This window comes from Callospermophilus lateralis, chromosome 1 (assembly GCF_048772815.1).
Source record: "Callospermophilus lateralis isolate mCalLat2 chromosome 1, mCalLat2.hap1, whole genome shotgun sequence".
NCBI lineage: Eukaryota > Metazoa > Chordata > Mammalia > Rodentia > Sciuridae > Callospermophilus > Callospermophilus lateralis.
The window spans coordinates 29,845,914-29,867,847 of record NC_135305.1 but is presented as its reverse complement, the minus strand read 5'-3'; the positions used below and the strand labels follow the sequence as shown (position 1 = coordinate 29,867,847).

General features: G+C 42.3%; 1 protein-coding gene across 1 annotated transcript; it reads left to right on the top strand.

Moving 5' to 3' along the window:
* Positions 1-604: 604 nt before the first annotated feature.
* On the top strand, positions 605-20,504 carry LOC143403229 (protein lifeguard 1-like). Its single transcript, XM_076861084.1, has 9 exons — positions 605-872; positions 6,677-6,755; positions 7,853-7,906; positions 8,610-8,700; positions 11,964-12,001; positions 12,087-12,174; positions 15,507-15,596; positions 17,343-17,390; positions 20,352-20,504. The coding sequence occupies exons 1-9, from the start codon at positions 605-607 to the stop codon at positions 20,502-20,504; spliced, it is 909 nt and encodes a 302-aa protein (XP_076717199.1).
* The last annotated feature ends 1,430 nt before the right edge of the window (positions 20,505-21,934 follow it).

Below are 21,934 nucleotides of genomic sequence, written 5' to 3'. Positions count from 1 at the left end.
GCTCCACGCCGCTCTGTTTAACCTCATTATACTCTTGAGCTTCGTACCCCAGATACCTGAACTTCTTTTAGTTTCTAGACCTGTCTGCTTGCTCCTCCCCTGCTCCAGGCTGTTCCCTCTGCCTGGGAAAACCATTTTCCACCTCTTCCCTTGACCAACTCCTACACAACCTGCAGGCCTGGCTTAACCCCCACTTCTCTGGGAGCTTTGGAAAACCCCTTCTACTCCCTGCCTGTTCCTCCAGCCCTTTGTGAAGGGCTCTCGTACCATCCTTCCACACTTCTGGCCTGCTTATATTGTCTTTCACCTTACTGCTTGTTTGCTTACCTTCTATTCAAAATGTGAGCTCTTTGGTGGCCTTAGATCCCTGCTTTATAAAAATATTAATTTCATAATAGAATGTAAGTTATTCTACTCTATGAGCCTCATCTTACAAAGATTTGTTCATAATTTGTTTAATGAATGTTTATTAAGCACTGTCATGGCTTGGTGCTCAAGGACAGGGCCAAGATAATTAAAATTGGGGGGAAAATTACCTGAATGTCACAGGGATCTAAGGTTATAGAGGTATGGACATGAATAACACTTTTTCTCTTCCAGGAAAATGGACTTGGAGATCAGTGAGCCAATAGACTTTAGTTCTGGAGATCAACATCTGATTCGGAAAGCAGCAGATAAAAGGGCCCAATCTCAATCTGGCCAGCCCCCCAAATCTACACCTTCACCTGGGGTCCAGGAAACCCAAGGGAGTCCACACCCCAAGGCTACTGATCGCGCACATACCTATGTGGTACAAATTTCAGATGAGCCAACCCCAGCTGACAACAGTACAGTCACAACCACCGCATTCTCAGACGCTGATGTCCGCAGAGGTGAGAAGACAGAAATTACCTTTTTGGAAAAGAAGAGCAAATGCTCTCTCTCTCTCTCTCTCTCTCTCTCTGTTGAAAATGTATTTTTAAAATTTTGGTAAATATATATAGCTTAAAAAGTTGCTAACAAAACATTTTAAAACTTTAAATACATTCCAAACACTGTGCAAGTATCACCACCATCCATTCATATGACTTTTGCCCCTCACAAAACTCAAATTCAGTATCCATTGTTATAATTCTTTGTTCTGCCTCCCTGCAGCTTGTGGCAACCACCATTTTACTTTCTGTCTTTAGGAATGTGACCACTCTAAGTAACTGACACAAGGAGAATCGTGCAGCCTGTGTCTCTGAGGACTGACCTGCTTCACTTATTTCACCTGATGTTTACCTATGTTGTAGCATATGTCAGAATTTCCTCCCTTTTCAATTCTAGATGCTATTTTATTGTATGTGTCTGTCATATTTTGCTCATCCATCCATGCACTGATGGACACATAGTGTTCCCACCTTTCGCCTATTGTGAATAATGCTGCCGTGAATATAGTAGTACTGAAATCTTTTTAGGCACTTGTTTTCAGTTCTTTTGGGTATCTACCCAGAAGCAAATCACTGTATATCCTATTTTTTTCAAAGCCCCCCAAATAGGGCATTCTGAGGATTATGCTAATTAGGCAAATGCGGCTGAACTTTTAGCCTACCTTCCTTTTCTTTCTGTTTCCTTTCCTTCCTCCTCCTACCCTCTCTCTCTCTCTCCTTCCCTCCCTTTTCAACTTGAAGAACTTGAAGTCAGTTTTGTTTCCACAATTGACTGTATCACAAAATAAAGCTAGCTCTTTAACTGACATTTATTTTTCATATCAAAGAATAAATCAATGATTTTGGCAATGAGGATTCAGCTACCTACTTAGTTCAACAACTGCTTTCCTATTCTTAGGGAGAAGTACTGACTCTCCCTATCTGGGGATTCCACACAGATGGAGTCAACCAACTGTAGTTGAAAATATTCTAAAAGTAAAGGGAAAAATGTTGCAGCAAGGGTTGAGGGTGTAGCTCAGTGAGTACAGCAGTTGCCTAGCACACGCGAGGCCCTGGGTTCGCTACCTAGCACCTCAGACACAAAACAAAGCACAGCAGAAGCAGCATCAGTACTGAACATGGAGAGGCATTGTTTTTTCTTGTCATTATTTCCTGAACAATTGCAGTACAACCACTTACTAGCACTTACCTTGGCAGACATTCTTTTAAAGTATTTCCACAGTGTGGTTGCTTGCCAGAGAGATTTATTATTATTATTCTATTAGCTTTTACTACTCACGCTGTATCATGAGATAGGATAGAGTACCGCAATGGTAGACTACACCCAAGTTGTCCAGGAGATTCAGAAATTCATGATATACATGTGGCGAACAACTTTTGGCCTTTTAAAGAAATGAGAGTCATTAACTACAAAATGTTCTCCCCACGTTCAAAGTGATAACATAATATTAAGTTTCAAAAGATATTCATTGGATGTCCTAAATATTCTCTGTAAGTCAGGAATACATTCAGCAACTAGTAAGAGAGACTTCCTGAGACTTAAATGAGATTTTTTTTTTTCTTCTTTCCTGAAATATGCTATTCAAAGGAAGGTGGTTTGAAGCTAATGTCTCAGGTCCCCGCTGGCTACTGGGTCACCCTTAAGCCTTCCCAGGCCTGGACAACTGGCAGGCGGACTGTGAGCTTTGAATCCCACCACTGTCGCCCTGTGGCCCACACCCTCCAGCCTGTGACTAGAAGGGTACCTCCTGGAGCTCTCGCCCCTCAGGAAGAAAAGAGAAAAGGGACAAAGACAAACAAGGGGACAAGGGAGGGCAGCTGCCCGGATGGCTCCAAGGGGACGCCATTCACAGAGAGGCGTCCTGAATCAGCTCACCTGACCTCTTCCCGAGGCTGCCTCGGAAGCCGCAGGAGTTTACAGTGGCCTGTCACTGGCCTGTCTGCATTGCATGGCCACCTCTCCCTGTCCTGGCTCAGTGGGGTCCGTTGCTGCCCTTACCAAGATCTGGGTCAGATAGTGTGGCAGCCAGTGGGAGTGGGCGCCTCTAGCAACGGCGGCCTCTGCCACAGGTGCCAGGCCCTCAGGGTGTCATGCAAGTGAATTGTGACTGCACTTAGTTCTTACAGCAACCTGTAAACCAAGTTGATTGCCCTACAGAGGTGGAAATGAGGCTTAAGGAGGTGTCATTGAAAAGAGGGCAGACGCCTCCTCACCAGCGTTAGTTACTCGCATCCGCTTCTTCTGAAGTCTGGGCACTTCCCTCTTTTTAAAAACTATGTAGTATATAAGAAGATGAAAGTGCTATGGAAAAAGGAAGGCGGTAGGGTGAGTAGAGTAATGGCTTAAGAGTTACGGGGATGAGGACTACAATTTTTTTCCATGGTGTTTGAAACTAGGAGTGCTCTGCCCCTGAGCTACAACCCCAGCCCCATGGACTTAAACAAACAAACAAACATTGTTTTTAAGTATTTATTTTTTAGTTGTAGGTGGACACAATATCTTTATTTCAGTTTTATGTGGTGCTGGGGATTGAACCCAGGGCCTCACATACTCTCTACCACTGAGCTGCAACCCCAGCCCTAGACTAAAAATTTTTAAAGCGGCTGAATGGTGATATAATCTACAGATGTTTGAATTTACTACTTTTAAGGGTATACCTCAATGGTTGTTAAATAGTTATGTAGGCATCACCACAATCAATTTAAGAACATATCTAACATTTCAAAAAGAAATCTTTTACTCATTAGTGGTCATTTCTGCTTTCTGTCCCCATGGATTTGCCTTTTCTGGGCGATTCATACAAATGGGGGTTGCACAACATGTGGTGTTTGTGATTTCCTTCTTTCACTTAGCATAATGGTTTCAAGCTTCAACCATGTTGTAGTATGTGTCTCTACTTCACTTCTTTTTATGGCCGTGTAGTAATCCATTACCTGGATATAACACATTTTGTTTACCATGCATGCATCAGTTGACAGAGATTTGAGCTATTTCACTATTTGGTTATTACCACCAATGCTGCAATCCACCTTGGCTGTTGTGTGAACATCCTTTCATTTCTCTTGGGTAGCTACCTAGAAACTTCCAAACTGTTATAAAACAGTTTATAAAATATAAACTGACATTTTATATTCCAACCATCAATATATGAAGGTTTCCATTTCTCCACATCCTTGCCAACTTTTTTCTGATCATAGTAATTCTGGTGTGTGTGAAGTGGTATCTCATTAGAGTTTTGATTTGTGCTTTTTCACATGCTCAATTGGTCATCCAAATGTCTTCTTTGGAGAATAAGATTCAAAGCCATTGCCACTCTCTTTGTTATTGTAAACCCACCATATTATTTCTCTCTCATGATTCTAGGGTTTGCCAGGGCTCAGTCGGCAATCTTGTGCTCTCATAATCAGACAATGGCTGAGACTGCTATGTGTCATGTCTCCCTGACATGCCTGGCACTTGATGTTGGGTGTTGGCTGACTTCTTGTGGCTTGAGCTTCTTGCCACGTGGGCCCCAAGAATAGGTGTCCTGAGGACATACTCCGATAGGCAAGCTGTCCAAGCCTCTGTTTGCATCACATGCAAATGTCCCATTGGTCAAAGCGAGTCTTGTGGCCAGGCAGTCAGTGTGGGAGGCTGCTGCCCAAGCTTTGTCTGTATTTAGTTATGTCACTTGTCTCCTTGTTATTGAATTACAAGAGTTCCTCATGGACTGTAGATGCAAGTCCCTAATCAGAAAATCCTGGGGCTGGGGTTGTAGCTCAGTGGTAGAGAGCCTGCCTAGCACGTGTGAGGCACTGGATTCAATCCTCAGCACCACATAAAAATAAATAAATAGAATAAAGGTATTGTGTCCATCAAAAACTAAAAAATTTTTAATAACTTTATTTTATTTTTATGTGGTGTTGAGGATCGAACCCAGCGCCCTGCGCATGCCAGGCAAGTGCATTACTGCTTGAGCCACATCCCCAGCCCAAAACTAAAAATATTTTAAAAAAAGAAAGAAAGTCCTTTGTCAGAAAACCCTTGTGAGTTCTTTGACTTTCTTGATGATGTCATTGGAGGCACAAAGCCTTTACTTGGATGAAAATCCAATTGATGCATTTTTTTTTTTCTGCTTGTGTGTTAGGAGTCATATCTAAGAACTCATTACCTAGTCGATGCTCATGAAGGCTTGTGCCTTTGTTTTTTTAAGAATTTATCTCTTATGTTTATGCCTAGGACCTGATTTTTAGTTAATCTTTGTGTTGTGACATGAGGAAAAGGTCCCAATTCCTCCTTTTGTACATATATATCCAGTGGTCCCAGATCCATTTGTTGAAAAGATTCTCATTGAGTTGTTCTGGCACATTTGTTAAAAAAATCAATTGACTGTAAAAGCAAGGGTTTATTTCTGGACTCTCAACTCTATTTCATTGATCTATGGGTCTATTATTATGATTCTGGGCCACATTTATTATTTATTCTCTCACAGTCCTTGCTACACAATAGATGCCAAATTAACTTTAGATAAATGAATATTTCAGTGAAGGCAGCACACAATTGGATATGTATGTTCTGGTATTTTGATTAAGAAAGCTTTGTCCCTCTCCTCTGTTGTCACGCTTTCGTGAATAGAAACTGCCCAGCAAAAGGACAGAGTTGACCGTCCTTTGAGTTCACTCTAAATAGCATTATTTCATTTTTTTTTCCTTTAAATTGAGATAAAGCCACACAAAAAAGAAAATTATCATTGCCAGTGTCATGTTTTCTACCTGTGCAGTAGAAAGTAAGTAAAAAGAGGGGTTAGAGTTGTGGCTCAGTGGTTAGAGCGCTTGCCTAGTACGTGTGAGGCACTGGGTTTGAGTCTCAGCACCACATAAAAATAAATAAACAAAGGTTTATCAAAAACTAAAAAATATTTTTAAAAGTGAGCAAAAAGAGATGCTGGCATACTATACTTTTCTGTCACTCACTTGGAACTCTCTGATCTGACATAATTCACCAAGTTATTTAGTTTCTGCATTTATAAATCGGAGGGAAGGGGGTTGCTAATGGCAGTCAGGTTGGAGAGTTGGGATCTCTGAAAACTCTGCAGCCCAGGGCCACCTCCAGAGGAGTAAACATCCTGTTCACTTATAGCCCCTGAGCTGTTGCTGTTGTCCATTCTGTCCAGGGGAGTAGCTGGATCCCTAGGAGGGAACTGCCACATCCCAAGACTTTCAGATCATTTTTTGGCCCTAAGGAAGATGGAGAATGCCTAATAAAGAATGAAATCCCTGAGTTTGTGAAAATTTGGGTTTCTATGGATAAACTCTAAGGTCTCCAATAAAACATAATTAACAATTGGTTGAAATTATTTTCCGTTGTTGTTGTTTGTACTCGAGACTGACTCTTGCTATTGTTGTCCATCCTGACCGGGAACTCTGCAGAGTTGTATTTGTTTTTGTTATTGCATTTGCTGACTGGAAATTAGCTCTCACTACCTCTTTCATTCTCAAGAAATCAAAGGAAGGGGCTGGGGCTGGGGTTCAGTAGTAGAGTGCTTGCCTAGCATGAATGAGGCATTGGGTTCCAGCCTCAGCACCACATATAAATAAAAAAAAAAAATAAATAAATAAAGGTCTGTCAACAAATAAAAAAAATAATAAAATTAAAGGTATAAAAAATGCAATAACATTATAAAAAATCAAAGGAAAACTTCATTAAGTATCAAAATTAGGTAATTACATTTGTATTTTTACTTTGGAATATTAGTGTCACTAAAATAATGTTTCCGTCTTCTCAGCTTTCATTGTGAAAGTGTTCCTTCTCCTGTCAGCACAGTTGTTGGTCACAGCGACAATTATCAGCATGTTTATTTTCTGGTAAGTCTTTATCGCTGGTGTAGCATAAAATGTTAAGTTGTTCACATTAATTCTCATTGAATCAACTCTTTTTAATTTTGATCATTTAAAAATTATATTTTTTCTTAATTATTCATCAGAGATGATATTTCTAGAAGCAATTCCTAGACCAAGGTGGTGGTAGATTTCTAGAATTCTACTTTAACTTCCTTCTTAAGTCAAGAATGTTTTTCTTCCTGTTATTTTGGGTACTATTTTACTTGCCCTATTTTCACAGATTAAGCTGGATACAGGAAAAAGGTGAGAATTTGGAGGCTGGAATTAAATATTTGAGAGACTATGATCTATTACTGATTAAGTGTGCATCCTATGCAAATCTGAACTTATGAAATAGATGAATTAATTTATTTTACCTTGTATGAATATCAACCTCAGTACTTTTTAAATTAAAGAACTTCACTAGGTGTTTTCATTTATTTAAGTTTGACTTACCACTTACAAAAAAAATGCCTTTTTTATGAATGTATCTTTGTTCTCCTTGGTGCTGGGGATGGAACTCAGGACCTCACTCATGCTGAGCATTGCCCTGAGCTATATCTCCAGCCTATTTCTCTTTTAAGAAAAATCTTTCCAGCGAGGTGCAGTGGTACATGTCTATAATCCCAGTGACTCGGGAGGCTGAGGCAGGAGGATGATTGGGAGTTCATGGCCAGCCTCAGCAACTTAGGGAGGACCTAAGCAACTTAGTGAGACCCTGTCTCAAAATTAAAAAAAAAAAGGGGGGCTAGGTATGTGGCTCAGTGGTAAAACATCACTGGGTTAAATCCCTAGTACCAAAAAACAGAAAAACAAAAAACCAATTTTTTAACTTTTTTTTTAGTTGTAAATGGACCTTTATTTTTAAATTTATTTTTATATGTGGTGCACGAGAATTGAACCCAGTGCCTCACCTGTGCTAGGCAAAACTCCACAGTTTCATCCCTATCTGTCATTACTAATCATTGTGGGTTCCCGCCATTCTTTTCATGATAGTGTTTTACTTCTGCTTAAATATGACATCAGTTAACAGAATGTACTATTTGTCATGTAAAACTATATCAATTTTTTTTCTTAACTAGGAAAGGTTTAAAAACGTGGGTACGTTCAAACCCCTGGTTCACCTATGCACTCTTGTAAGTATCCTCAACTTTGATAAAATCTTGTTTTTCTACTAGCTATTGACTGAGGTTCTACTACAATTCAAAATGAGGTAATAAAGGCATAACCTTCTCGAAATTATATAGATGGAAATCAAACAAATGAGTGCTTGCCACCAGTCAGGATTGAGGTGTGTGTGTGTGTGTGTGTGTGTGTGTGTGTGTGTGTGTGTGACAATAAAGGGGTTGGGTAACACCAGAGAAGTCTTTGTTGATGTGTCATTGATAGAATAGCTCTGAATTTTGATCCTAGTGGTGGTTACTTGTATTTACACACAGATTTGTGTCATAGTTCTATGTCAAAAAACTAGATAGACACACCATATCAATGTCAAATTACTGGTTTTAATATTACATTATAAATATATAAATTGCAATCATTAGAGGAAATTGAGTGTAGGTTTCATGGGACCTTTTGGTCTCTTTGCAATTTGCTGTGAATCTATAATTATTTTTAAAATAAAAAAGATACAAATAACCCCACAAGCTATCATCAGATGGCAATGAAAAAAGAAATTTTAAAGGCAGAGAGGAAGAGAGAAAGGAAATATCATTTTTATAATTTTATAATTCTTATCAGATAATGTCATTTAATGATATAGTCTGCATATCTGTCTGTATATATCATATAATATAATCACTAGATGCAAATAATAATTGGTTTTACATTATCCTGCAGCCCAGCATTCTTTGTTGTACTAATTATACTTGCTTGCTGTGGGAATCTCCGTCGTCAGGTGCCTGCAAATTACATTCTCCTGGGATTCTTTGTAAGTAAATTTTGTTTGCACGTGCTCTAGCTCACCTCTGAAATATATTTTAGTTGCCATATTAAATTCACTCCCTTTTCTTGTGGAGACTCTTCTTGTGGGAGTAATGCACGTAGGGATTATCTGTGGAATACTCTTGAGAGAAATTCTGGTTGTAATGAGGTAGTAAACTTACCTCTGAGGTAGCATCCACACCCCTTTAGCGAGTTAGAGGGTTTGGACTCCTAAGCTACTCCTTCCCACTGGCAAGCTGAGCTCTGATAAGGCTACCTGGGGAACCCTCTCAAGAGTCAGGGCTGCATTTCAAGAACAGGTAACTTGACTGTCCCGGGATCTCTGTCAGGCACAATAAGCACATTTTGTTCTGGAAGGTGGTTTCGTATCTAGTTCACAAACTAATGATTAAGAAATGTCATTTTCTTTATTTTTGTAAAGCGTGTGTTTTTTTCTAGTTCCAGTCCCTTTGGGAGCAGAAGCCATCTCTGAGCTCAGGTTGTTTCCAGTTCCAGAACTTTCTTCTCAGTTCAGGAGAACTTTCCCAGCTCCCGAGAGTTGGGAGTCCGAGGGCTTCTCGTGCTCATTATCCTCACTTTGGTTCCTGGTTCCTCAGAGCCTCTCTGGGGTGTCTTGACCCCCACCTGTGACAGAACCTCATTACACCTGCTTTTCTGTCATTCTGTACCCCTCTAGGTTACACAAAACCATGTGGCTCCCTTTCTTGTAGCCAATTACTTTCTCTTCTGCTCAGAACAGAAAGACCCTAGGATGGTTCCAGCTCTCAACAGCTACCTGAGTGCCTAGATTTCCTAACCCTGAATAGAATCTGAATTCCTATCATTACCTCCATCCCATCCCAAGACTAAGCTCCCAGGGACTTAGCAGCATCTAGAGTCATTCCCCGAACCCTGACTCTCACTTAACAGAGCCATCGGGCCCAGAGGTGAGAACCTTCTGGAAGCCTTGGTCTCTCAGGAACTCACGTGTAGCAATTGCTATGGTATTTTGCTCCTCTTGGGAAAATCCAGAACCATCCCAGTGTGATTCAGGAATAGAGTCAGCACATGATTCTCTTTTTGAGTCTTTGAGTTTCCTTCCATGTAGTGTTGACCATCCCTGCATACGGAAATTTACTTACCAATTGGTAAGTAAGTTTATTCCTTATCTGGTTCCAAATCAGATTTGAGGTAGTTTATGCAAATATGTGCAAGAGAAGATGTTGAGAAAAAATAGGAAAATAAACACAGTGGTTCGATTGATGTGCAAGGTGCACTAACTCCTGTACACCTGGGTGTAGGGATCCTAGCTTTGGTTCTGCACCTCCTGGTGGTCAAAGCAAACAAGGACCCATGACCAAGGATGTCAGTCTCAGCATTCCATATCAAGTAGCACCCAGGAGGAATAGCTTCCTTTTGAGGTTGGAGAAGACTGGTGTCTGCTGCCTGCAGTCAGGCATTTCCTCTGCAGTGAGAACATGAGGAGCCTTCCTGGGTTGGCATGGATACACTGCTCATTGCACAAGTTGGCAAGCAGGGTGTCCCCGTGCCTGCCCTGACAGCACAGAAAGCACCTGAGAGTGGGCAGGGCAACGGGCAGGTTTAGGAAGCTATGGGATTCTGAAGCTGAGAGGAGAGGAGAGAGCAAGTTTCCTAGAAATGTTTGAATTTTTCATTTTAACATTTCAAATGGTTTCAATGCATATTACAAGAGGAGACAGATAAAAGCTGTTATCTCCAGAGAAGCTGTCCTTGCTGAGGTTTTGTTCTCAAAGCAAGGAACAGCTGAAGAGAAGATATATTGTAGAGGGGGAAAGAATTAGCTGTATTTTTCTAGGGTTAATATCTTGCCCAAGTGTTAGGAAGTATAGGGGTAAAACCATTTTGAAAAAGGAGTTGAAAGAAAACAGGAAAACACAGTCATGGAAGACACTTTTTGTCCCATGAAACCTTGACCCCTGGAGCCCATATTCTGAGCTCTTGAAGTCATCAGACAGGTTTGAGTCTACAGCCGATTTGTTCCTCTTCCTTTCCTTCTCTCTGTCCCCCCCACCCCCCCACACCTTTAATATGCTGCAATGAAACAACTGAGTTAGGAGAAGAGGGAGGAAGCATCTTGTGAGGAAGGTGGGAGGCAAGCGTATGATTACGATGTCGTGTGTTCATGGAGTAAGTAAATGCCTTGTTCCTGTAATGGAAACAGAGATACCTACTTGGGCCAGTTTATCGAAGTAGAGAGTCAGGCAGAGTCTGGGCCTGGGAGAGCCAGACAGGTAACCCAGAACTTTGAGGCTCCAGTTCTTTTCCAGCCTCTGATCCTGTTGGCTCAAGTTCAAAGCCAAAGCCACGGAGCCCTCAAACTTGTCAGGTTGCACCCTCCTTTTTGTTCCCTGAGACAGAAGGACCCTTTCCTGGCTCTTTCCGTGGATCTTCCACATCCTCGGGTTTGCTCTGACTGAGCGTTCAGCAGCCAGAGGAACGTTAGTCCCACCACCACGGCAGGCTGTCGTCCTCACAGCATCGTCCTCCAACTTGACTGCCTGCTGCCTCTTGGCTCCCTTTGGGTGGTGGGAACTCTCCAGTGCAGCCTTCCTCCTTCCTCCCAGGGTTAGCGCCTACAGGCGCAGTGCCACAATGCCAGGAACTGCTCCCCAGTTCCATCTCCTGGCACTGGGAAGGTCTGGGTTCTCACCTCAGCTCTGGGGTTTGAAGAGCCTATTTATGTTCACAGATCCTTTGGAAAGGGTCCATACCCAGACTCTGGGTGAAGCATTCATAGAGAGAGCATATCCTGATCTGATAGTGTTCTAAGACTATGTGGATGGCCCCATTCAATTAATGACAACAGAATCCACAAATGAACTTTAAAAATGTTCTTTTACCAGTGCATAGTATTAATTATACAGAATAGTGAGCTTTACTGAAGCACATTCGTGTATATACATGCACATACTTGGTTTCTACATTCGTAATTAGTACGTATTTAATTCACTGGATATGTTAAATATACTATTGTGTTTTAAGAAACTTGCACTGGTAAACGGCTTCCTCTTGTTAGTCCTAGGAAGACTGTGACAGAAACCGTTGGTTGTACTGTTGATTTCCCACACTTGCCCCATAGCTCTGAGCACCAGGGTCGTGTACTCTCTTGCTTGCTCCCTAGACCCTGCCCAGAGCCACACTTCAAACCACCGCCTGTGGATTCTGGTTCTCAGCCTCATGCCTTGAAAAGCAGGCTTCTGATTTATTGTGAATTTTTTTTTTTTTTAGACACTTCTTCAAGGTCTGCTGCTTGGAACCATATCAGTGTAAGTCTTCGATACATATTTCCTTATTATTGTGTGTGCCTTTCCTTGAATGTATGAGAACAGTAATTGCAGTCTCTGGTTTTAGTTTCTATAATGCGGAGGAAGTGTTGTGGGCCACAGCAGCAACCACTCTGGTGACATTAGCACTCACTATATTTGCTCTACAAACAAAAGTACGTATAATTGGAACAGATTTCTGTCCCAAGGGAGTATACTGGGAGTGTTCCTTTGTCCCTCCTGACCCGTTTCTGCACCTGGCCCCTGAGCTCTGAGGTCCTGTGGGTCTCCCCACCGTGGCCCTCTTGTCTTTGGGCTTTCCATGGACTTGGACCAGTGGATCCCCAGCTGGAGATGGGAGGCAGGGAGGAGAGAGGGCCTTATTCCCATGGCAACCTCTGGACCAGTCCCTCATAGCATAGTTGAGTTTCTTACAAAAAATTCACTGTCCAGAGGTGGCCAACCCTACACAGACTTCCAGGCTCCCTGTGCTCTTCCTTCTGAGCCGAGAGGTGGCACCAGCTCTCTCTCTGGCTCCTAGCCACTTGTGCTGGTTTCCCCGTGGATAGTATTTTCACAAACACATCCTATTTGAGTGTGCCAACTAACTGTTCCCTGCTGGGGCCCTGACTCTAATAAAGGAGTTTAAAATTCAAAAAGTTTACAGTTCATCAGGGATCGAAAGGGTCAAGATTGCCCGGAGAAGGTTATGTAATCCAGGACTGTTCTTTTTAAAGCATGACATCAGCCTCTGCAGCCCTGAAATGCTCCTGGAGTTGGTGAGATATTTCCAGCAGCCCTTTCTTTAGCTCTGGCGACCATCTTTTGGCAAATGATGGATTTGTCTTAGTTCAATAACTTAGAAGTGTTTTTCTCCAGTTGTTTGGCATGGTAGGGAGTGTCTCATATACATGAAGAATTTTAGCTTTTTCTGGAAGAAAAGGGAAGAAGCAACAGAGAGGCAGAAGGGCCTGCTAAAATATTTGGTCAAATTGTATTAGAAGTGTTAATTCATATCAGCGTGATATTTGCCATGTCAAAACTGGCCATTTGCAGAAACCAGCCTCTTTGTAAACAGATATGCCCTCCTGAGGGGAGTAAGGTGGGCCACCGAGGAAAGCATAGCTTCATTTAACCATTTAAAAACCCTCTAGGAGCTGGGGTTGTGGCTTAGTGGTAGAGGGCTCGCCTAGCATGCTTGAGGCACTGAGTTTGATCCTCAGCATCACATAAAAATGTAAAATAAAGGTATTGTGTCCATTTAAAACTAAAAAAATAAATATTTTTAAAAAATCTTCTAAAATGCCAGAATGCTTTTTTGTATGTGTGTGTGCGGGGAGGGTACCTGGGATTGAACTCATGGGTACTTGACCGCTGAGCCACATCCCCAGCCCTATTTTGTATTTTATTTAGAGACAGGGTCTCCCAGAGTTGCTTAGCACCTCACTGTTGCTGAGGCTGGCCAAGCCGCTGGGATTACAGGCATGTGCCACCATGCCTGGCCACAGTACCATTTGTACCACTTCCAGCTTTTCCTTCTTTACTCTCTAAAATGGAGTCTGGGAATTTAGGGTGAAGGTATGGCTCTTGTGAGCTCTTGGCACTGGCCCAGGAGAGGGATAGGGGGCAGAGATGCCATGACCCATCGTTGTTCCTGAATGATGGGCCCCTGGATCCCAGGGTTGCTGTGCTTTCTGTGGGTCTCTAGAGCTGAAAGTCCCCCACTGGTGTGACTTAGCACCTGTTTATCTCAGGTCTGAATTAACCTCACCCCAGTTGTCTTCCTTTCCACTAAGGAGGACCAGGCCTAAGGTGTCACTGTTACCAGCCAAGTTGACTACTCTGTAGATTCGAGCTGGTCAAGAGGAGTATGCCGTCTGGCACCATCCAAGTCATATAGACAATCTTAAATTTCCTAGTAACACATTTAAAAAGTGAAAAGAAACAGGTGACCCACCATTGTATAAAATTACACTGCACCAATAAACAATATGGGAAAAAAAGAAAGGAAACTAGTTTCAATATATTTTATTTAAGCCAATATATAGGAAATGTTACCATTTCAACATGCAATCCACATAACAGAAATATGAATGCTTAACATTCTTTTTGTGAGTTAAAATTCAAAATCTAGTGTGTATTTTATACTTAGAGCATATTTCATTTTGGACTGGCCACATTCCAGGTGTATAGTACCACACGTGGCTAGTGGTTGTCTTAGTGAAGGTGCAGTTCTAGACAAAGTTACTCCCAACCCCCTGGAGGGCCTGTTGAGACATTGCCAGTCCCCTGCCCCAAGGTTGCTGAGTCAGCAGGTCTGAGGTGGGGCCTGTCCAGCACTTCCCAGGTGGTGCTAATGGATGCTGCAGGTCTGGGACCCACTCTTAGGGAACCAGTGCTTTAGATTATTCTCTGGGCATTTCCAGGGTAGGGGGCAAGAAGGGTAATGAAAGAAAATACTTAGGATATTTTGAATATTGAGGCTCTTCTTTTGCTGCATAATTTATTTCCTCCCCCAGGCAGAAGATGACTGTCTTATCCCTTTTCTTTAAAAAAAAAAAAAAAGAAAGAAAAAGAAAGAAAAGAAAGGGGGCTTGGGCTATAGCTCAGTGACAATATGCTTGCCTAGCATGTGTGAGGCACTGGGTGTGATCCTTAGCACTATAGATACATAAAATAAAGGCATTTTGTCCATCTACAGCTACAAATTTAAAAAAAAAAAAAAACCCTGATCAGCCTAAGCTAGTTTAAAAAGACAAAAATAAGAAAAGTCGCATTAATCAATTTCAAAATTAAAAAAAAAAACAGCAATTTTTGAAAACTTAGTATATATCTTCATTAAAATATATGCATTTAAACATGAAAAAGATTCCTAGTTGATATCTTGGTATATTTCATTCCATAATGTTTTCTTTTTCTTTTTTTAAAGAGAGAATGAGAGAGAGAGAGAGAGAGAGAGAGAGAGAGAATTTTAATATTTATTTTTTTTAGTTTTTGGTGGACACAACACCTTTGTTTGTATGTGGTGCTGAGGATCGAACCCGGGCTGCACACATGCCAGGCGAGCGCGCTACCGCTTGAGCCACATCCCCAGCCCTCCATAATGTTTTTTATGCATATGTTCTTAAAAATGTGAATAGTCATGATACTACTATCCACATAAATTCACATCATTTTTCCAGTGAACCCTTTTTACTAGGGGAAATTTCATGTAAATATAAAAATAGAATGGCATAGTGAACCCCATGTTACTTATCACCTACAGTTTTAGGGATCACTAACTCTTGACTTCTATCATTTCATTCATGCTCCTTCCTTTTTCTCCCTCCAGAAGTAAATCCCAGTCAATATGACACTTTTTAGGTAGCATTTTTCAGTGGTTGGCACTAATGGGTTTCCATTGTTTTCTGAATTGGTCAGGGCAAATTGTCTATGGGGTTAAAAATGAATCTCTGAACCCCCAGAAATCCCTTGCAGACGATAACTGAGCTGTTGTTTGTTTCCTCAGTGGGATTTTACCTTGCTAAACGGAATGCTGTTCGTTTTCCTCTTCGTACTTGTAATTTATGGAATTCTCTTAATCTTCATACGATCATATGTAAGTGGGCTCCTGTTTGGAAACCTCAGAGACGGGTGGAGGGCTGGGGGTGTGGCCTCACCTGTGTGAGGCGCTGGGTTCAATTCTCAGCACTGCATATAAATAAATAAATAAAATAAAGGTCCATCAACAACTAAAAGAAAAAAAAAAAGAAATTAAAAAGAAAGAGGATGGATGTAGGTAGGGCTGACTGTGTCAGTCTGGGTCTTCTGAAAGCAGACGTGGAGTTGGGAGCATGCCAGGATTTTCAGATGAGAAATGTCCAAATGAGAAAAAAGGGAAGGAGGGCGCTGATGCAGGTTGGGAGAGCTGTCGGACCAGCCAGCATATCTGGTCCCACGGGCAGGAGAGCAAAGGGAGTTTGGGCAGAACATTCTAGATGTGGCGTGGTCTGGGGGACACAAGGCCTTCATCCCCTACCTCCCAGGAAGGGCCCTGCTGTTCCCAGCCAATGATGGGCCAGTGCCTAAGACAAATTGTTGTGAGTTGCAGGGCCCAGCTGACTCACCCCCTGGGAGCTGAAGGTCCCTGAGGTCTGTCCTATTGACAGCCACACTGACATCACTGGGTGGTACTGTGGGCAGGGGATGGAGTCTGCGAATACTGAGCCTACTCTATACTCTAGGTGGCCTTCCCCAAGAGGGTCTTGTGGTAAAGCTACTGGCAGGAGCTGTCTTCTCCTGTGTACAGGTGCAGCCTGTTGGAAGGAAGGAGTTTGGAAGAGAGAGTCCCCTCTGACATGTCCCAGAGGCAGCCTAGAGGAGGCTCCTTGTCCCAGTCCAGATTTTTTTCCTTTAATATATTCATTGAGATCTTGGTATGTGTCAGACCTAGGCACATTGAACTCTTAGAACATTCCTCAAAAGTACAGTCTGGAACTCTTATGGCCTCCAGATAGTGTCACCTATTCCCAGTCTCCCTTCTGCACCATGAACCTTGCAGGCCAGCAGAGTGCACTTGCCCACCCCTCCCAGGCCCAGCTCTCTCCGGCTGCAGAGTTTGGCATATTGTTCTCAGGGGCTGTACACCTCTGCCTTGTCCTCTTCCCAGGAGTCAGACCTTGGGTGTTTAGACTAGTTCCATATTCTGGTCAGGAGTGTCTTGGCTGTGAGGAACATATCCATTCAGTCTAGCTTAAGGCAATGACCTGGAGAATCTCATGGAACCCCTAGGTGGGAGAAGAGCTGGGTTGGCAGGAACACAAACCCTGCCTTCCTCTCTGGGGCTGGCATGACCGACCATCTCTACTGTGCAGTGGATCTCCAGCCCTGGCTGATGACAACGGCCTGTGCTGCTTGGATCCCTCTAGACGGGGAATTGATTTCTGACTGGCCTGGCACGTCTGCTAAGCCCAGTTACAGAGCAGAATTTCTTGACCACTTGGCAGAGTCACTGTCTCCACAGTGGGTGTCTTCCACCTCTCATCACAGCCTTTAGCTAGGGCGGGTGGATTCTCTAGAGCCTCACACATGTAGATGTGTGGACGAGGCAAAAACAGAACATGTCCAACACATTCTCCTTGCCCTGCCATGCATGGGATATTCAGCATTTACTCATGGAAAATTATTTGGCATGTGTGAGGTTGGTTTTCTTTTGCTTATTTGTCGGAATTGAGTGGATGCTGTTGACTCTGTTCGACTTTCTTGTTGATATTGGGTCCTTATCCATCAGCGGTGACCTAAGCAAATCCGTTGGTTATTCCAAAGTCTTGTTCTTAAGCTACAACTGTTTTCTTTCTCTCCGCAGTGGGTGCACGTGCTGTATGCTGGACTCGGAACCGTGCTCTTCTCCATGGTAAGTCCATCTCTCCCTCTCCTTGATGAAGAAGTGCTGTCTGTGCTAGTCACGTGGAGTCAGTAATTCACTAGAAACCCTTGGGCAACTTGCTGCCTCTTATAAGGTCATATTTAAAACCATCATCCCCAGGAGAGTTGATGGTCCTTTCCAATCCACAAAAACATTGCTTTTCCTCAAAGAGTCAATATTTTAAGAAGAGAACAAAGGGTTATTTATAAGCCTCGGTACTTATGGTAGCAGGGTGTGATTTCATTTTCTCTCTTAGATCAGTCTCTTTTCTATTCTTACATAACATGGACTTCTCATGGGGACTGGCCAGGGTCACTGTCAATGCATCTGGAAAATTTTCCTTCCATTTTGACCTGTCTCTTGCTTCATATCTTCACAATTATTTCAAGGAATATTTGCTTTAAGAGGTATTACATGCATTTGTTTTAAAATGCAAACAACATAGAAGACTACAAAACGATGATAAGATCTCTCTGATTCCCTGGTTCTCAGAGGTAACCACTGTAAGCAGTTTCTGGGAATCCTTTCAGAATTTCTTTGCACATGAGCACCATTTCCTCTTGCTGTTTATAATGTTCTGCTTTGGCCTTTTCACTTAGACGTGATGGTCTCCATATACTGGCAGACCTAGGTCAAGCTCACTCTTTTTCAGGGCTGCCAGGTTTTTCCATCACTCTTTTATCATGTCACTTCTTTCGGGGATTTTGTCTTAATATTTTATTTTATTTTATTTTTTTGCAGTGCTGGGGCTGATATCCAGGGCCTCACGCATATGGAACAAGCACTCAACAATTGAGCTACATCTCATTCATTAGGTTTTTTCTACTTTGGAAATTTCCAGATATAATCAAAAGTAGAGGGAATGGTAAAATGAATCCCATATATTATCAACAAGTTTTAAAACCATCCATGTTTTGGTTTATCATTTGTATTTTTGCTGTTGTTGTTGGAATTGTGTCATATCTTCTAATGTTGGAAAAGTTTACACCCAGGGATTAAAGTTCAGTACACACATTGCAGTTTTCTCATTTCTTTTCTTGTAATAGGAAGTGATCTGTGTCCAACCTCCTGTGCTCCCTTGTGCTCAGCCTTTGTGTGTTGGTGCTGGCTGTGGTGTCTCTTATGGCCCATTTTGGGCAGTTTGCTTCCATGTAAAATATACCTATGATCTGTTTCCTACATGCAGGCAGAGCAAAACCTCTAGTAGGCTTAGGGTGGTCACTGAACACCAGACATACAGCTGGAGGAGAAGACTGAGTGTGTGTGTTTTAACCATCAGAGTTGTGATAGGAGTGAGGCAGGGTACCACTCTTCCAAATGCTCCTGGGGGTGGGGGTCTGAATCCTAGCTGGGGCTTCCCTGTGAGTTGGCTGTGTCTTCAATGGCATCTTGAGCCCTGGTCTCCTTGGAGGGGGATGAGCAGCTGGATCTCTGCTCATCTTCCTCCCCCACTTTCCTGTGTGCCCCTGAGCACATGACCTCTCCTGAGAATCCACACTCCTAACCAACCAGTGTCGTGCCTGCAGAATCATTAAGACTCCATAATCCCCTCTTGTCAGAAGATCAAGATAAATTCAGGGTTTTTTGGATGGAAGAAAGAGAGAAAAGCACTTCTGCAAAGGAGTTAGGGCTCCAGGATGAGAGATGGATGCTCAGCTCCTTTTGAGTGACGAAATGCCCCAGATTGTCTAGGACTGAAGTGTTTCCAAGGCCACCTAAAAATCCTGGGAGAATTGGAAGGATGGGCCACTTTAGCTGTTTTTCCTTCCAAAGGTGCTCAGATGAGACCTAGGGATAAAGGGCTAAGGGACTGAGCAGTTCAGGTGAGACACCTGCTCTGGCATTTCCCTCAGAGATGCACTAATATAACCAAGACTCAGTTAAATCTGGCCCACCGCCATCAGGTTGTTCCCACACTACGTGAGATAGCACTGCCATAAACCTGCTGTGAGGCTGCCCAGGAAGAAGCCAATAACTCATCCTGTTCCTCCCCTCCATTTCTCCTCTCCTCCCTCTTCCTCCTGGACTCCTTGGGAAAGGTTTCACTGAAGTGAATATTGCTCTCAAATCTATCTTTTAAAAAATATTTTTTAAAAAAATTTATTTTATAGTTATAGGTGGACACAATATCTTTATTTTTATGTGGCGCTGAGGATGGAACTCAGTGCCCCACACATGCTAGGCAAGCACTCTACCTCTGAGGCACAACCCCAGCCCTTAAAAAAAAAAAAAAAATCTTTAAAACTCCAAGGAGTCTTTCTACTTTCAGTGTTGGAGATTTGGCCTAGATTCTGGATATAAGTAACTGCTCACTTTGCAGCAAACACAAAAATGAGAGAGGCACGCTGACTTTTTAAAAAAAACTTGACATTTTTAAGACCTGATAATTTTACCTACTGCAGCTGAACGAAAACCTTTCTTTAGGGACTGTCTTAATCACATGGGAATCCCCTCTCTTCCTCTTTCTATTTTGGATATACAAGCACCATTAATTACTAAACCATCCCCAGTGGCAAGGTTTGCTGTTACCCAAAGCTCCATGAATTTAGATTTATTTTTACTGTGTGAATCAAGTGTTTGGAAAGCTCTTTGATTATTTGTTTAGCAAGGACATGGAAGGAAATCACGAATAGAGGGCATTTGGTAGTTTAATCTCTGTGTCTACTTTGTCCACTGGGTCCACAGAATTGACCAAAGGTACAAAGATTTTGGATTTGGCTCAGATCTGGTCCCACAGGCTTCAGGAAGATAAGTCACTTGGTTTTATAGAGTATAAACTTGGGGACTTCATGAATGATGCCGAAAGAGTAATATATTCATCCCCAAACTGACTTTCTAGAGTATTTTTGTGCCATAGCTAAAATAGCTTTTTTTCCTAGAGCATTTAGGACATTTGGTTTGATAGACAGGTACGACTGAAGTAGCTAATTCTTCTTCCTTTCCTTTAAGTACCTGGTGATGGATGTGCAGCTCATGGTGGGAGGGCGCCATCACCACTCTGACCTGGACCCAGAAGAATACGTTTTTGCTGCCCTGAACATCTACTTGGACATCATCAACCTCTTCCTTTTTATTTTGCAACTGATTGGACTGGGACGGTAGTGGTCCAGCCAAGGCTAGCTTGTGCTGAGAAGCAGGAAGGAGGGACACTTGTGACGTGTTGCCAGGCTCAGACACGCAAAGGTTACCACTTCCTAAACCCTTTTATTTAAAAAAACAATATTTAAGAACATTTTTGTTTGTCAAAGTTAAGCATTTGAAGGTAGCTGTTGCTATTCTTCTTTTAGTTCCACTGTCACATAGCAAAACTTTTGGAGGACATTTCAGATTTTTATAAATTCAAAGAAATGAGTATCATACTTACAAATATTTGTAAGATGCCCATTATTTTGTTCAAGTTTTCCAGGCACCATTTCTGTACACATCTCTCTACATGAATAAAATGGATTACAGAAATTTACAGTTGCTTCTTTCTTTACTCTTGATGTGAGCATTTTGTGGGAATATGTTGGTGTATTATTTTGCAGTACTGAGGATTAAACCCAGGGATGCTCTGCCACTGAGCTATACCCCTAGAACCCCCCGACCCATTTTTTTTTTTTTTTTTTTTTTTTTTTAGAGACAGGGTCTTGCTAAGCTGCTGAGGCTGGCCTCAAACTTGCCATGTTCCTGCCTCAGCTTCTCATGATTACAGGTGTGTGTCACTGCGCCCAGCAATGTATCTTCTTATTTTACAGTAAGATGAACCAAAAAGCTGGGTGCAGTGACACAGGCTTGTAATCCCAGAGACTTGGGAGAAAGAGGTAGGAGGATTGCAAGTTTGAGGCCAACCTCAGCAATTTAATGAGGCCCTAAGCAACTTAAAAAAGGATTGGGGATGTGGCTCATGGTAAAGCACCCATGAATGCAATCCCCAGTACCAAAAAATAAACACACAAACAAAAGAACTCTGCCTTTATCCTGGACTCCAGTCAGATGGGAGAGAATAACACCTACAAGTGGGATTGAAAGAGGATCAACTTCAACCAAGTTACTGTCCACAAAAGGCTCAGGTCAGAGCATAGCTGCTCTTGTCACCATCATGCCTGTAGTTCTGGGCTTGACTCAGAGACCATTCCTCTGATTGCGTGGGACAACTGGCTTCCTACGAAGTCCTATGTTTTAAACTTAATTTGTGTTTAATTGTGACAAAATATGAATAAAATCTACTTCCTTATCCATTTTAAGTATACAGTTCAGTATCAAGTTTATTTAAATTATCATGCAACTAATCTCCCAAGGTCTTATTTTGCAAAACTCAAGTTCTAGGTCCATTAAAAAAGAAGTCCATAATCTTTTTATTTATAGATATCTTATACAACCAGTTTATGTTCCAGAAGGTCATAGGCCATACAGATCTTGATGTCCCTCCTGGATTCTCACAACTTGCAAGCCCCGGGCCAGCTAGGCTTTGTTGCTCCCCAAGCAGGAAGAGCACAAGGCTGTGGCATGAACAAAGGCAGTGAGCAGGTGGGCTCCTGGTGGACTTCAGG